This window comes from Dreissena polymorpha, chromosome 1, assembly GCF_020536995.1.
Source record: "Dreissena polymorpha isolate Duluth1 chromosome 1, UMN_Dpol_1.0, whole genome shotgun sequence".
NCBI lineage: Eukaryota > Metazoa > Mollusca > Bivalvia > Myida > Dreissenidae > Dreissena > Dreissena polymorpha.
The window spans coordinates 37129499-37142286 of NC_068355.1; the positions used below are offsets into that span (position 1 = coordinate 37129499).

General features: G+C 36.2%; 1 protein-coding gene across 7 annotated transcripts in view; it reads left to right on the forward strand.

Annotated features, from left to right (window-relative positions):
* The first annotated feature begins 214 nt into the window (after positions 1-214).
* The window catches only part of LOC127877141 (SCO-spondin-like), a 331534-nt gene continuing 318960 nt past the window's right edge, over positions 215-12788 (forward strand). For 4 of the 7 annotated variants that reach the window (XM_052422799.1, XM_052422815.1, XM_052422789.1 and 1 more), the window contains exons 1-8: positions 215-324; positions 493-548; positions 1384-1584; positions 2089-2158; positions 3036-3164; positions 4781-4951; positions 10213-10362; positions 12235-12313. In XM_052422799.1, the coding sequence (XP_052278759.1) occupies positions 1384-1584; positions 2089-2158; positions 3036-3164; positions 4781-4951; positions 10213-10362; positions 12235-12313 (800 nt within the window). In that variant the 5' untranslated portion in view covers positions 215-324; positions 493-548. Of the gene's footprint in view, positions 549-1383; positions 1585-2088; positions 2159-3035; positions 3165-4780; positions 4952-10212; positions 10363-12234; positions 12314-12788 lie in introns of all 7 variants that reach the window. The other 3 variants (XM_052422828.1, XM_052422835.1, XM_052422807.1) reach the window with 2 other exon arrangements.

A 12788-nucleotide genomic window follows, 5' to 3' on the forward strand; every position in this document is an offset into this window, starting at 1 on the left:
TGATGTACACGCGTATTGTAATACGCTTTATTACCTTGTATAAACAATATTTTGGTCGTCATAATTATTTGGAAACTCGTATGAGTTTCTTTTCCCGCCCCGTTACAATTAACGTTTAAACTCAACACGTTTTGTTGCAATCAAAAAGGACGTTGTTAAATTGATTCAATTTTCAAACATGTCTGTCACGATTTTCTTATCTGTTTGGGGACAAGTTTTAAAATTTGTGCACTAGGTTGTAATGCATTGCAACGGCCGATACATTTCATTATTATAACAAAATATACATAACTTTGTTATGCGGGATAATTATCAAGATATAAAGTAAGATTTTATTTAACTTAAAACATATACTTCTCGTAAAATGTTTTTCGAAATGTAGAAATTACAGACCGAATTGGAAAGGATTTTCACCAAGATTGACAAGTGTTGAGTATTTGGAACTAGGACAATCTCAGTTAAGATAACCGCCATCGCACACACTTTTTGCAGTTAACTCTTGGACGGCAATACCTGCACGACGGCCCAGATTGGGATCAAACAAGAAAGTAAGATTATATTCATTTATATTCATCTGAGTTTAATAATGAAGATAATTCAAATTATTTTCAAGAGATACTGCTTTATTTGCAAATAATAATGAAATGTCCGTCGGTCGTTAGGGTCGCAGAATCTAAAATAACTATTTTGGACATAAGATAATATTATGATCACGAAATCATGTCACGTGTATTGTCAAAGCGTTATATGTAAGTAATGCAAATCTCGTCCAATACTTTTACAACTGTTTACTTATAATTTAATTGACACGCACCAGGGATCTCTTCTTTGCAGTTTGATTTAAATTGTGATGTTAAGGGGATACTTTTATTAGCCTATAATATCCACTTGATTGTGGAAAAATCTGGGTCAATTGCCCTTATTTGGATTGAATGTGTAAGGCGGTGCCCCAACTCAATTCATTGGTATTTTTGTTTGTCACAATGTTTGTCCTGTGTCGCATTGTAAAATACCTTGTAGTTGTTTTACGAATGATCTTCTGCTCATGCAACTGGAGTTTTACTTTGCTTACATTTTTATTGCTGTTTTATTCATTTTGAGGTTTAAAGATTGTATTTTTATTTGATATAATTTCTGCGTTCGTACTAAAAATGAAAGGATGATATTAATGAAAATACAAAATGTATTATTAAATTCCATTTTAATGCAAACGTATTACTAATTACCTTACATTATGAAGGGTTGTTATAAGCTCCAATGTGTATATTGCGATATCATGGTTGTAAAATGGTTTGTTTTGGGTTTTGTTTTGGTTGTGTGTGTATTTTCTTTTTTTTTTCGGGGGGGGGGGATGGTATCAATTAAAAACCACATTAACTGCAGATGAGACAGTTTCTGGCTGTTCTCGTATTTGCGGGATGCCTAATTCATGGGGCGCTTGGGGCCATCTACTGCACCATAGCCGATGACACACCTGTATTCAGCGCCCCTGATCTTGGCATCAGAGTCGTCACACTGGTCGAGAGGAACACGTGCTTCAATGGTGACATGGAGGGGGAATGGCTAGTCCTGCAAGATAATCCAGTATATAAGAATAGATGATAACTTTTACAAATTTATTTGTTCACTTTTGTATACATTTTGAAATTAGAACACAGATCTTTAACACTATATTTATTGACAATTTCAAATTATGTTTTATATGTATATACTGCGCTTGGTTTATTTAAAGTTGTAATTGGATAATGCAGCAGCAACAGTTTGTTCCTTGGCCGTTCAGAATACAGCGTAAATTATGACAGCATATAAAGTAATAACTGCAGAAATGATGAGAATATTATCGAACCGTTCCATGACGAAGGCTGTATAAGATAACTTATTTCAGAACGAAATATAGCACATACGACATTTTAAATATTAAAAAAAATGAAAATAAATAATTGGCACAAAGATTAGTCACGGAGCGGCTCAATTACTAAGACATTTTAGACGAGTATTACTATTTCACTAACTTACCGATCGTCATGTATCTTTGTTTAATCGATAATAGTTTGTGCATAATTTGCATAATGACCATTTTATTCATAGATTTATAACATACATCGCTACGCAGTAATAGAGGACATTGAGCCAGCCGCTGATAAAAACGAAGCTAATGGTAAAAGTTCATACTCTTCTACTGCCACTGTACAAATTTGATAAATAAGTGTCAACAAAGGTATTTTTGAAGAGCTTTATGCCAAAACATCATTTTTTTCTTGCATAAACGACAATAATAAGTCTTGTATAGATACGAATATGGCTCAGAATCCTCATTTACGAGTTGGAGTCACGCGAAACCAAAGCTAATTGCTGGAGGGATGAAACTTTTTAAATATATTCATAACCTTATGAACTTGGTCACCTAAGTATTTTTTATTGTCGACTTCCTCCGATTTATATCCGTTTTAAGTAAATAGTGTCATCTTTGAACTCGGATACTATTATTTTTAAGGTGTTGAGACTTATACACAATACACAACATAATTCAGAAGTTGATAACCTGTGTATTTTGTGTATTTCCTTTCGTCAAAGGCGGAATTATTTGCTTGTTTAAACTGTTCTTTTTTACTTTGCATCGCGTGTCACTCTAAACGTATTATTGCTGAAGTGATAGACGTTAATAAACATCGTATGTATCATCTGGACCTGTGTGTCTGAGTATTTCGATGCAGTTTCTTTTTTGGATACATAAGAGAAAAAAACTTGTTTAAACAGTTTTACTTCTGAAGTATTGGTTTTGAGCATATTTACATATTTGTAATATTATTTAATTTATTACGACTGTGTAACTTGTTCCACAATATAAGACTGTAACAGGTAATATGGAAAAAATAAATTAACGTAAAATAAATTTATTAAATGATTGGGATAAACTTGCAAATAAATTCCTTATGTTATGAAAACACATATTTAAATACATTGAAAAAGAGCTGTCCAACTTTAAACATGTTTTATGTTACATAGTGATGTTTCGGATTCATGTTTCCTGGTAGGGTATCGAGAATACGATCCTTGGTATAAACAAAGTGTTCGTTCAAGATGCGTGGATGTCGAAGGAATAAACACCTGCGCTGGCGTACGATCGATTCCCAATTATAGACAAGAAAAACGATTTCTGCTGGGTATGTGTTCCTTATGTAAGATTGCTCTTAAGTTGCATAAGACTTTTACAGTAATTGTTCCTAAAAAATATTACAATTTATATCTGCACTGATTGTAAGATTTTAGAATCGGTAAAAGGTAAATCGTTTTTTCCTGTAAGGCAAAGAACTGATGCTGGATAAAAGGCAGTGCTCTCCAACGGCAATTTAAGGGGCCCCTGCCGGTCCCCTAGCATTTTAAAAAAGTACCCGGTCGTTTGAAGATTTGCGATCAGTGCATTTTTCAGTAACAAAAACTAGCCATTCTGAACCTCAAAGTTTTATGTTGTATAATTCATCTTGTTTCTATGTAAAGTAGTTTCGGGATCGTCAGTGTGCCATCAGATAAATTCAGTACCCGAGGCGCTTGCATTTTATATACCCAGATGCGCCTGTCGATTGGTCGTTGTGATAGAATTTGAGCAGTACACGATGCCACACATCTTGTCAGTTGATTTACGCATGTAGAGTGGGAACACCCCTGTCCCGATTTGACGTCTTTTTTTATCAAATCTTTGAATAGTAACATATGACATACTTTATTTCATACTTTACTTTTAAAAGAAAGAATTAGAATGGGAAAAACGATAAAGATAGGAACAGTTGTAAGTATGCTGTAATAGATAAAGTCTTGTTTGAACCGATGTTTAGGGAAATGGATCGAGTCGGTATTATACGTCTCTATAAAGATTAAAAATTGTTTGTATTGTTATCAATCATCAAAACAGTCATCTTACACGATACATAAATTTAAAAGAATCAATTTAGGCATTGTGAACTCTTCACTAAACCATTCTTATGGTCTTCAGTCATCTAATAGAAAACCTGTGGAAAGCACTAAAAGGTATATACATGTAGTTCTGTCATACTTTTGAGTGTGCCATTATTTACAAAAACCTATGCCTATATAATATTCATTTATGAGGAAAAGGTAGAAAACAAAATATGTTTTTCGACATCTGTTATCGAAGAATAAAAGGGAGTATAAGGCAAAATAGTTTTGCCTTAGTAATATTGAGATAATATTTATGCGTCATAAAACATTTTCTTCTGGACTTTAACAATTCGGCTAAACGTCTTAGAAAAGTCATCGACCAATCCCCAGGCTAACGCCGACTAAACAAGTGTTCTTCAAAAAGTCGGCGACGAAGGAATGATGAAATGATTGTTTTAATTAACAAAATCATGAAATAGTTTCGTTGTTATCAGGCTATGTTTCAATTTACATTAAAAATTGCAAGCACATCCAATGGTACAAAAATGGTACACAAACAAGTTACAGCAGCTATTATATGTGTACACACTCATTGAACAACATTATTTTATTGAACATTGTATCAAATTCACATAATTATTCCTCTATTAGCATAGTTTTTTATTCACTTAATTTAAGAGGAAACTTTTGAGGTAAACACTATTTAGACGTGAACGAGATCATGAAAAATCTTCCGATCGGACAGTGCCAGTGTGGGTTTCACGATACACATTTTACAGCAGTGTTATACAAGTACGTATGTGAACTAGTAAGTATGTGAACTTATACGGAAAGAGTAAGGATCGTGGATTCATTTTAACAGCATTATATACGCTGTTAATAGGTGATGCAACATGGACAAATTGGATCGAATGGTCTGAATGTAACTCCTCATGCAATGTCGAGGGAACGCGGAATCGTACACGAGAGTGCTTTGTATTGAACCCGAATGTCCAAGCGAATTGCAATGGCGGTGACTCGATACAATTACAGAAGTGCACAAAATCCTGTTTGGGTAAATTTTATTTTATTTACACAAGAGAGCTTTTCAACTCAACTGAGTACACATTGCTTGGGATGAGCCTTGTATGTAATACGTCTTCAAACATCCTCCATGTGTCGATAATATCTTTAAATGACAAAGCTGCTTAACCACACGATCAACTTTGCTAAAACGTCACATATATTATATGCAAATGTTATATGGAGGAGACGTTTGTCCACCCTAGACTCTTTTTTTACTTTATCTTGAAACTTAGTCAAGCTTTATATTGACCAAACAATTCATTTTAAAAAACTGTATTAATAAGTCAGCAATCATGAATGACATACATCTTTAAATGAAAGCTGCTATGAGTGTGGTGAATCCGACGATTGTATTGATTTCTGTTTCTTTCCTTTTTTTGTTGGGAAATTATGGAGGAAAAATATATACACAAGAATTCCATCAAATAATGTATGATTCTATGATTATATGTGCCTGCACAAAAATATTTGGTATAATTTAAGTGTGTATTTAAAATTTTATTTTAATTATCTTGTTGTTAGATGACAAATAAAACAAACATGAAAATTCTTTCAAAAACAATAATGAACAATGATGTATGTTTAACTGAGCAAAATGAAACGAAACGACATTAATCTGACAAGCCTCTTAAATCTGCAACCAGAAAATATCATCAGATTGACGCTGTGTTCAAAACAGACTTCTATCTGACTGGTCGCATTTTTTGTAACAAATATGGAGCTATTTAAAAAGTGTAATTCAATACGACTTTATCTGAACAAAACAAGCACTGTAGATAGAAGTTTAATGGATTAGCAATGTCAGGAGAGTTTAATTCTTATACCATATACTTAAAAGGACCTGCATTAGACCAATGGTATTGATATAACGGGTTTATGGACGCTTTCAAATTTGGAACGTGCTCAGCGCTGCGCCCTGATATTTCTTCCTCACTAGAACACTGCTTGATTTTAACCCGCGGAGAAAATGTTGATCAAACTCAACAAAGATTAGCATTAAATAATTCAACAAACTGAAATAGCGCCCTTGCATAATTTGAGCTAAATATTTGTCAAATGTATACTTGACCGACTTAGATGTATTCCACTTAATAACGCGTTGGATTATAGCCAGATATAACACATATATATTTGTTTTGTAATTATCTATGTACTGATCTGACCCCTGGGTCAAAAGTTATGAGTAAATAAATGGGTAACATGGGTAAAATAACCTTCATTTTACTAACAACATGCGACGCACATGATAATAACTTTTGACCCAGGGGTCAGATCAGAATTACAAATAGTGCACCGTCGCACATATGCTCATAGCTACCATGTGTTTAAGTTTCAATGTTCTAGTGCTAATAGTGTTGGAGATTGTGGAGAACCACGCCCACCCAAAATTTTGTTTTAACATAACTTCTTCATTTATTCAACAATTGACTTCCAATTAATACTAGACAATACGATCTATCTCGACCATCCATGTCCACATTACCCACCCCAGGGCCATTGATAACGTTAAAGGCAGCTTGGTTCCCGTCCTCTTTCAAATTATCGAGAGGTCCACGGGTGCTATTCCCCGTACCCGAAAGTTTTTTTCGTACCCACAATTTTCTTTCGTACCCAAATTTTGTTTCGTACCAATTATATTTTTCGTACCCAAATTTGTTTATACCCTATTTCTTTCGTACCAACATTTTTTTCGTACCCAAAAGTTTGTTCGTACCCAAAAAAAATTTCGCACCCAAATTTTTCTTCGTACATCCTTTTTATACGTTCCCCAATTTTTTGTCGTACAAAATTGTGGTTGCTATGGCAAATGCTTGGGAAAAGGTTAACATAATTGCTTTTTTTAGATTTTCACAATAGTTAAATAAGAAACGTATTAATATATCTTTATTTAAGTTAGAATATATTGCATTTAAATGATAAGAACGGGGCGTTTGGATCAGTTTGAACTTAGATGATAGTGCAAAGTTGTATTATGCTTCAACATTAAAGAGATGATATTTCATACAGCTAAAAATTTATAAACATGACCAGGCTATTTAAATTGCCCATTTGCAACAATCCTTTTTTGCTTTTCCCTCACATTGTATATATATATATAAACAGCTAGGATACAAATTGAAAAAGCATATACCGGGTATATATATATGGTTGTTCACGCATATCTTTCTCCATATATATATATATATAAAATATATATGTATATATATATATATATTAGGGATGCAAGAGGTTACAAAAATCAGTAACCGGTTAACCTTTTGCCGTAACCGGTTATTAACCGGTTAACCGAAACGCTATTGGTAGTTTCAATGTTAGAGTACATACAAATGTCATACCGCTCGAATCGCTCTATAAAAACGAAAGTAATTTCTAATTTGAGATCGCTTGCGTCATTATTTTTTATTGGGCCGCTTATATTACGTTCGCGTCATATCGCTCACAAAAAGGTGTGTTTCTTTGTTAATTATGTTTCCATTTTTAAAGCTCAAATTGACCTTATATTAACATGTTTTTTTTCCTTTCTGGTTGACGTAAAGAGGGTCATGTGTTTCAACGAATCCGCATCTCTATTTATTGGATATTAATTGGATAATTGCATATTTTCAATTATTTTGTTATTTGCATTTTAGCGTCTTTAGCCGAATTATTATCGTTTAATGTTCATTTTACATTTAAATGTGGGTAAAATAAAGAGCACAAATTCAGATTCTGAGTTAATTTTTTATTAACAGTTTCTAGTTCTGTCTGCAGAATAAATCAGTGATACACTGCAAACAGTGAAAATCAATCGGACAGTTCAAACAAAACATGACATATACAAGTATTTGCACAACATACAAAGCACAACATTGTTCATTTGGTCAAGAAAATGACCTTGTCAACAAGCTTGTGGCTGATGCGGTTGCGAGCCTTTGTAACAAGACGCCCTGTTTTGGAGAACACTCGCTCCGATGGCACGGATGTCGATGGCACGGACAACAGCTTCTGGGCGACATGCGCTATTGTTGGGAAACGTTGTCTGTGTTCACACCACCACACCAACGGGTCGCCATCGGATTCACAATTCACCCGCATGTACGCATCCAACTCATCTTCATGGTTTGTAGCCTCTGTCGGGGATGTGATCAGGAAGCTGAACCTTGGCCTTTTAGTCGGAGGCTGCTGACTATCATCTCTGGTATGAACACGTAGTGGTACCTCCTCCATCATTCCTTCGAGTGCTGTACGCGTCTTATTCTTCAGTTCCGGTGTCAGGAAGTTAAGGCGCTTGTACCGGATATCAAGTAGGGATGTTACCACTGGTATGCTTGCGGCCGTCTCATACTCGTAAGGCCGGAAACGGCGTTTCAACTCGTCCCGGAGTGTCTCCTTCACGCGACATATCAACGCACTATCGTCACTCGAGCAGCCCAGGCTGTTAATGAGCAATCCACAAACAACGGGATATATCTCGGATGACGAGACATGCGTGTCGGAACACATGTTTTTTGTTGCCTCTGTTAGATCTTGCAACGCAGACGCAACGTCTCCGGCAATCTCCCACTCAGCGTCGGTCAGCAGGAGACCCCTGTCACGCTTCCCTGTTAGGCGTGGGTTGAGTAGGATGTCGGTAACAACACGACGCTGCTCCACAAGGCGTTGCAACATCATCTGCGACGAATTCCAGCGCGTCGGAACATCCTGAATTAGGTCATGGTCAGGAAGTTGCATGACAACTCGTCGCGATCGCAGCTCTGCTGTCATGGTTGTGGAGTGCCGGAAGTGGCCGACGATCTTTCGTGCTCTCGACATCACGTCTGCTACTGACGGAATGTCCATGACCGGCTTCACGCACAACTGAAGGGTGTGTGCGAAACAAGGCAGGTCCTGCCAGTCCGGACACAGACGGCCGGCTAAGTCCATATTTCTGGCATTGTCGTGAACACATGCTACAACACGTCCCTTCAGACCAAACTCATCCACACAGTCCTTAAGGCGAATAGCAAGGTTTTCGCCGGTGTGTCGCTCTGGCATAGCGCGGGTCATAAGTATGCGCGACTCCATTGACCAGTCTTCTTTGATGTAGTGTGCGGTTACTGTGAGGTATGCCTCTGTGGCATTGGATGTCCAGGAGTCAGTTGTGAGAGCGACAGACGTGCTTCCTTGAAGACTGGACAGCAGAGACTTTTTTGCGTCATCATACTGCTGGTCAATGCGCGCCCTGACGGTTGTTCGAGAAGGCACCTCGTACTGCGGATTCAGAAGTTTCATCAGATGACGAAAACTCTCGTGTTCCACGATTTTCATGGGCACTTATGCCTGGACCACGAAATTTGCAAGGGCCTGGTTGATCGTCTCGCTCGACGAAGGACGGGGGGCAAAAACCTGGTGTAACGTCTGTTGCTTTGCCACATCCGGACTGGCCTTGTTGTTGTCAGCGGACGGATGCTTAAATTTTATATGATTTCGCAGATTTGAGGTGCCGCCATGCAGTTGAATTGTTGCACTGCATAACAGACAAGATGCAGTGCTCTTGTCTGCCGACTTTCTGAAGTGTTTCCATACCTCGGACGGTAATGGTGGCATCGTTGGTGACGTAAATTACAATAATGATAGTAATTTCTCAGAAGCAAATACGACGTTTACTCGACAAGATTTTAACTACGAATGCATTTATTCAGAAAATTGTTTCTTATAAAACACGGTATTTTCGCGAGCAATCAGTGTTGGATATTGGTTAACAAAACATCAAAAAAAGCCGTGCATTGTCTAAACTGTTTTTTATCGCGATTTCGATAAACGTGTCAATTACGTCTTCGCTAATAGCCCCCACTCCCCGCAGTTCGCTAGTTAAATTTTCGCGAGTCAAACAAAACAATGGTGCCAATTATCAAAACGTACCCCTATTTGTTATCATAAAGGTATTGATTTATTGCTTAATTGCTGTGTTTGTTGACACGTTATTTATTACCGTCGACTGTGCGGCATGTTGTTTTAACTAGTCGCCAGCGCAATTTGGCAGTATGTCACGCGAAAAAATTAAAAACGTACAATTTATTCGATGAAAAAAAAATTAATTAAATATATTTTTCAAGGTTAACCTTTTTCCGAAAATGTAACCGGTTAACTGGTCGTTCGGTAGGTTAACCGGTTAACCGGTTAACCTCTTGCATCCCTAATATATATATATATATATGTATGTATGAACTGGTAATAGATGCGATTTGCTATGTTTAATATCTAATGAAATATTGTATTTTTTTCTGAAAGTGACGTGCTCGGATGGCTTTTCGTGGACGGTATGGCATGACTGTACCAAAACTTGTGATGGTATAACAACGAGGTCGGGAGGCTGTTGGAATGGCACTGCAAATGTCACCACTACAGAGGAAAAAAATTGTACTCGTGAATTATGCCCAGGTAATAATGTTTTCTGAACGTTTTGGTATGATTATCAATGACCGGAATGTTAATAAATTAATAATGTCTTCTAAAACAATTTGAAATGCTGAAATTTCAATATACAGATTTGGCTATAGTCTTTCCCTGTGTCCGTTTTATACTTTGACTGCCCGTAAGTCCTTTCGCGAGATACAAATTTATTGCTCGTTTTCTTTCGTTTGTACAATATATTCCATTTTAATTTCCCGCAACGATATCTATTCATACGACATACGAACACTTATATGGTACATGAACATGTGTTGAATATATTGTCCGACAAAAAAAACGCATTTTGTATCAATTTAATTCTGTGTTACCAGACCACATCTAACGTTGAAACTTTGGCTTTTGATTTAGGGAACATTGGGTTTTTATGTGTTAACTTTATTTTTCGAAATATTTTACGAAATATTTGTTGATTTTGAGTACTAGCTAGTATTTATAGGCTTTTAAATTGTATAAGATGTTTCGATGCGCAAAAAGATAAATCGCCATTTGGCAGTTCATAGTATCGAAATATATAAATTGCTTGAACATATTTTTTAACGAATTTACTAATAGCGTGTCATAATCATTATTATTTATTCATTCATGGAAAGAAATACATTTTTGATGAACAAAACATAACCGGCACGCTCTATTTAGTGACAATGGCCCAATTTACAGAGAAAAGGTAGCCAAACAGAACATACTGCATTTCAGTCTTCTAGTATTATGTTTTTAAAATTGTAAACAAATGCCGAGTCCATTTACAAACGAAAAGATATTGCTTACTTCATGGGCTTATATAACCGATTATTTTATGAGTGTGTGAAATGTTATTGAAACAGGCGTGTGTGTTAGTGAATCAATTATATCGTACAACTTCACAGAACAGCAAAAAGCCATATAAATTAACGTTAGCTATAATTATAAATCTGGTTAATGCAATTAAATAGTTATTATTGTTTATGTTTATGTACATGGTATTTTACAGTTGAATAGGGGGCCTTGTATAGAGATATCTGTACAGTTACACTAAAATTTGCAATATAAACCAAAAATACCCCAACTGATACCCGTAGAAATTAACCCACAAAAAGAAATTGAGCATTTATAGTAAAATCTCATATAAAACTTGTTACCTCTTAGACGCCACATTAAAACTCAGTTTTTGATGACACTTGTTTAGGCTGTGTTTAACTTAACATTATCTGAGCGAAATTTGATTTCAGTGAAGTCAAAACAAGGTCACCATGTAAAATCGTAGAAATCTTAGCAAAACCATAAACACACTTATTTATGGCCAAATAGCAATGCACCATTACGGTGGAATTTAGTTTATCTTAGCCAAGTATAAACCAAGGTTACATGAAGTAAAACAAGGTCACAAGGCTTAATATTTGTACTCATATGAGAGTCGTAGGCTACATGACTTTTTGGTGTTTTCAGAAGGGCACATTGTCAATTTAGAGTGTGTGTGCGTGCGTGCGTGCGTGCGTGCGTGCGTGTGTGCGTGCGTGCCTGCGTGTGTGTGTATTTGTCATGCAAAAAGTAAATGTCGAAGTGAACACTTAAAGTGTGTGCACCTTATTTAACTGTAGATGATAAAAGTTCGTGTCCGGTTAATAACTTAATTGTGCGTGATGGTTTTAAAAATATAATGGCAAAATGCTCATTGTAGCAAGTCGACGTGCCACTCGTAACAACCGAGCTGCTCGATAAAGGCACGATACTATGATTGACAATTGCAGTTTCGCACATTTCTTTTTGTAAATTTTACACTACACTTTTCATGTATTACCAATTGTTAAAGCCGTTAGAAAAATGCTATAAAGTGATTTAGTATGATTGTATGTATCTACACAGTGGATGGAACGTGGTCTGATTGGGGCCAATGGGGTTCTTGTTCTGCAACTATGAATCTGGCACCAGGAATTCGTTTCAGGTTTGTAATTGGTAAAATTATTTGATTATTTTTTTCCGCAGTATTTTCTATCGTTTTTATATCTTTGCATTGGAAAATAAGGTGATTATAATTGTTTGAAACCGCTGAAATAAAAATATTTGGGATGGAGGCATCTTGCCATTGGGTTCCGAGTTCGGGGAATAAATCAAAATATGTAACAGGTATCAATCGGACATTAAGTAGTTTTACTCGTTGAATATGTTAGGCCCCAAGTTGTTAGAGGCATTAAGCGTTGCATTTGTCCGTCCGAGAGACAATTATTATATTATTCGATGAAGGTATGGTCATGTAATTTTGTGCGGAGGAAACTAAGATCACCCTTTCTGATCGGCAGTTTATTGGTCGGGGCGACGAATTGTTGACCTCCTGGAATATGGACTTGAATTTGTCTGTCAGTACTCTTTCACTTATAGGTTTCCATTCCTTCAAACTCTTGCATGCTTGTTTGATCAAT